Below are 3,475 nucleotides of genomic sequence, written 5' to 3'. Positions count from 1 at the left end.
TAAATAAAGTACAACCGAACTCAGTTTTGCTTCCGTTGCCTTTTTAAAAACGTGTTTTTAGCGTGTGTCCAGATGTCTTAGCTGTTACCGTATGCTTTAAGCTAACATACCTGGTATGTTTTAGCGTGAATGCATGCTCCAGAATGCTTCAAGCTGACGTGTTTTTAGCGTGCGTGCATGCATGCCGTGTGTTTAAGGTGGCGTATGTTTTACCATGCCTGGCTGCGCCCAATAATACAGTGCGTTTTGTGTGTGTGTCAAATACAGAAATAGCACCCGTTACTAAGACTGCGCCCAACAATACGATGCGCCGAATGGTCGTGAAAATACGGTAGGTTGAAACAAGGATTATTTTTAGGCAGATTAATGCATATAAAATATTTTCTGATACTACTATGATTATTTCAACAAACAAGAGCAATCCAGTTGCCTTCACCAATTATCATGATTTGAGATTAATGAAAATCTACAAGGACGTATCACTCGCAATAAATAGTCCTCCATGACTTCCAGCCACTAACAGTACCCAGTACCCAGTTCCACTCACTCACCTTTTCCAAAAAAAAAAAAAAAAAAAGGCCTGCAGTAGAGTTAAGATGTGCCCTGCTTCAAACACACGCACACACACACACACACACACACACACACACACACACACACACACACACACACACAGCACAAAGCAGCAAGGTTTTATTGTGTTTTCTTGCTGGTGTTCCCAGCATGAGTAAAACAGCTGCAAAGGCAATACAAAATTGCCAAGATTCGAAGAGCCAAACCTTCGTCCACTGGGCAAACCTCTCAAAGAAAGGAGCCACAGCCTCCCAGCAGCACCAACAAGGAGCTGACCAGCTGGTGTCACTCGATGGGCTTGTTGGTAGAGCAGGTTTCTGAGTGACCATAGGGTCAGGTTTTCGATTTTTTGCTCTTTTGCTCCAGCCCGGAAACACAACAACACAATGCTGGTCTATGTTCTTTGGTGGCATGCATTATTTCAGCATTTCAAATGCTAATGCTTACCAATCAGGGGCACTATTGGGCAACAATTCATTATCATATTATTTGTGTTTTGGGTAATCTGAAAATATAGTTGATATAAACAGATGTGGTGATAAATCTTTAACATTATTGAGTCAACATTAAACCCAAATTTGCTGATGGAAAGCTTTAGGACAGTTACATGTTTAAAATTAACACATATCTTTACTGTCATGCTTTGTTCAGCACCAATGATCAATACTCAAATAATCAATTGTTCGTCACAATAACTATTGACCATTTCCTACCCAAAAGTGTGAGGTTGGTCTCCAATTTCTCAGCGGAAACATTCAGCAGCTCTTCTCTGTTGTCTATGTTGCTCTCTGCCAGCAACTGTCCCTTCAGCCACACTTCATACTCCTCTTGCTCCAGAACCTGGTTCACAGAGAGTGTAAAAAGTTTGAGGATAAACGATGATGAACCACCCGTGAGCATAAGAACATTATAACAGCGGCGTTTTTTGTTTTCCCACTTCATTAAACCAATATATATATATATATATATATATATATAGTAATAAGAAGCTGATTCGGAACAAAAGTTGAGCACGCTGTCGCGCATATTTAGTCAATGACATGTCCACACAATTGTACGTACACACATACAGGTATATTTGATCACTTACTTTTTGAAATTTTAGGGAAATCTGAGCTTCCCTTGCAGTCTTAGAGCAATCGCCTCTGCATTGTATACATACTTCAGTACCGTATTGTATAATTACTGTAAAAAATAAAGCTGACTATCAAGTACCAAGTACAACATTATTGTCAAATGTGCTGGATGTGAAACATACATTTCACGGATTTCACTTATCACTGTTTCTTTTTGGAACGTAACCCTCCACGATAAATGAGGGATTACTGAATATATATATATATATATATATTAGAGCTGTTAAAATATTTAATCGTGATTAAAAACAAAACTGTCATAATTAACTCATAATCGTGATTACTCACACATTTTTTATCTTTTCTAAATTTCCTTTTATTTATTTTTTGTCCTATTTTTTTACCGTTTTAATGCTCTCATCAACATGGAATCATGGATCAGTTTTCTATGTGCAAAATGCAAATATTTACTGAAACAATTTCGATTTTCAATTTTACGTGTACATTTTTCACTTAGAGCAGTTACTCTCACATAATCTCTCACACAATATTACTATCCATCTACAAGAGTGAAAAAAAATATTTTGTCACACAACATCTCCTTTAACAGCTCTTTTTAGGGAATCAAAATAGAGCAATTTAAAATTATAAAGTGCACATCGAAGGTAAATTAGTACTCAGCCGATAGTGGATTTAAGCCATGGTTGCATACTTCGTTTTTATCAAGTTTGCTTTGAACACAGCAGTCAGGCTAGGTTGATTCTGTTGGTCCTTCTTGCGCGGAAGTCTCTCTATAGTTATTGTGTAGACATCATTTCGGATGACTACACTTGGTTCGAGGCACAACACTGGAGACGTTTTAGTTTCAGTGTGGTCGCTATCACTGCGCCGCTGAACTCTCGACGTGCCTCAGCGCACCGTCACTGTCAGACGAACACAGAGAAGCTCCACCCCCTTTATTTATATGGACACGGAACACGGAAACCTTTCACACAAAATAGTTCCAAACAAGTAACAATCGTGTCAGTGGCATACATCGTACTCAACAGGCTACCTGCTCTTTATTCACCAGAGGCTCATCAATCTAGTCTCTTATTTCTCTCCTGAAACAGTGTCTTCTCCCACTTGGTATACCTTAGCCTTCTCCGCTAACGTACAATTTCTGTACATAGCTTGTCATGGAGGCTCTCACTGGCAATCCATCGTAGAGTCGTTAGATGCAATGCGAATGATTTCAGTTTGAGTCTAGCTTTGGACAATGTTGACAAATGATCCATAGCTGTCTGTCTTAGACGAGGGGGCGGACTACTCACATCAGCTGTGTGCTTAGCCATTAAGTGGTATTTCAGGACTACTCACATCAGCTGTGTGCTTGGCCAGTAAGTGGTATTTCAGACTCGACACGCTATGATGATAACTCAGTTTACGACTGCAAAACAGACAGGTAACTTTGGTCTTGTCAGTGGAACCATCTGACAACTTTTTAAAAGTAAACTTTCCATTCACAAACTCTTTAAGTATCCGTTTTCGGTATCTCGCGCTGCCATGGCTGGCAAAACAGACATGGGCGTGGACCTGTGTAGCGCGCTTGTTGTTTTGTTTCCGGTTTATTTATAGAGCAATGTAACATCCACTGTGAAGTGTTGCCACATTAATCTCGCGATAAAAAATTCAATCACGTTAAAATTGATTTAAATGAATGCCGATAATAACGCGCTAAACTGACAGCACTAATATATATATATATATAGATAGATAGATAGATAGATAGATAGATAGATATATATATGTGTATATATATATATGTGTATATATAAATATATATA

General features: G+C 38.6%; 1 protein-coding gene and 1 long non-coding RNA gene across 4 annotated transcripts in view; one reads left to right on the top strand and one right to left on the bottom strand.

Annotated features, from left to right (window-relative positions):
• The window catches only part of atp10d (ATPase phospholipid transporting 10D), a 95,655-nt gene that overhangs the window by 35,885 nt on the left and 56,295 nt on the right, over positions 1–3,475 (bottom strand). For all 3 annotated transcript variants that reach the window (XM_019888830.1, XM_019888833.1, XM_019888832.1), the window contains exon 14: positions 1,287–1,413. In XM_019888830.1, the coding sequence (XP_019744389.1) occupies positions 1,287–1,413 (127 nt within the window). The remainder of the gene's footprint in view (positions 1–1,286; positions 1,414–3,475) is intronic.
• Positions 1–3,475, top strand: part of LOC109527118 (uncharacterized) — a 20,167-nt gene that overhangs the window by 16,190 nt on the left and 502 nt on the right. Inside the window, exon 2 of the long non-coding RNA XR_002170473.1 lies at positions 1,177–1,182. This is a non-coding gene — a long non-coding RNA (uncharacterized LOC109527118). The remainder of the gene's footprint in view (positions 1–1,176; positions 1,183–3,475) is intronic.

The sequence above is a fragment of the Hippocampus comes genome, unplaced genomic scaffold, assembly GCF_001891065.2.
Source record: "Hippocampus comes isolate QL1 unplaced genomic scaffold, H_comes_QL1_v1.1 scaffold254, whole genome shotgun sequence".
In the NCBI taxonomy this organism is placed as follows: domain Eukaryota; kingdom Metazoa; phylum Chordata; class Actinopteri; order Syngnathiformes; family Syngnathidae; genus Hippocampus; species Hippocampus comes.
Note: the sequence above shows the minus strand (reverse complement) of the source record. Positions and strands in the feature narration are given on the sequence as shown.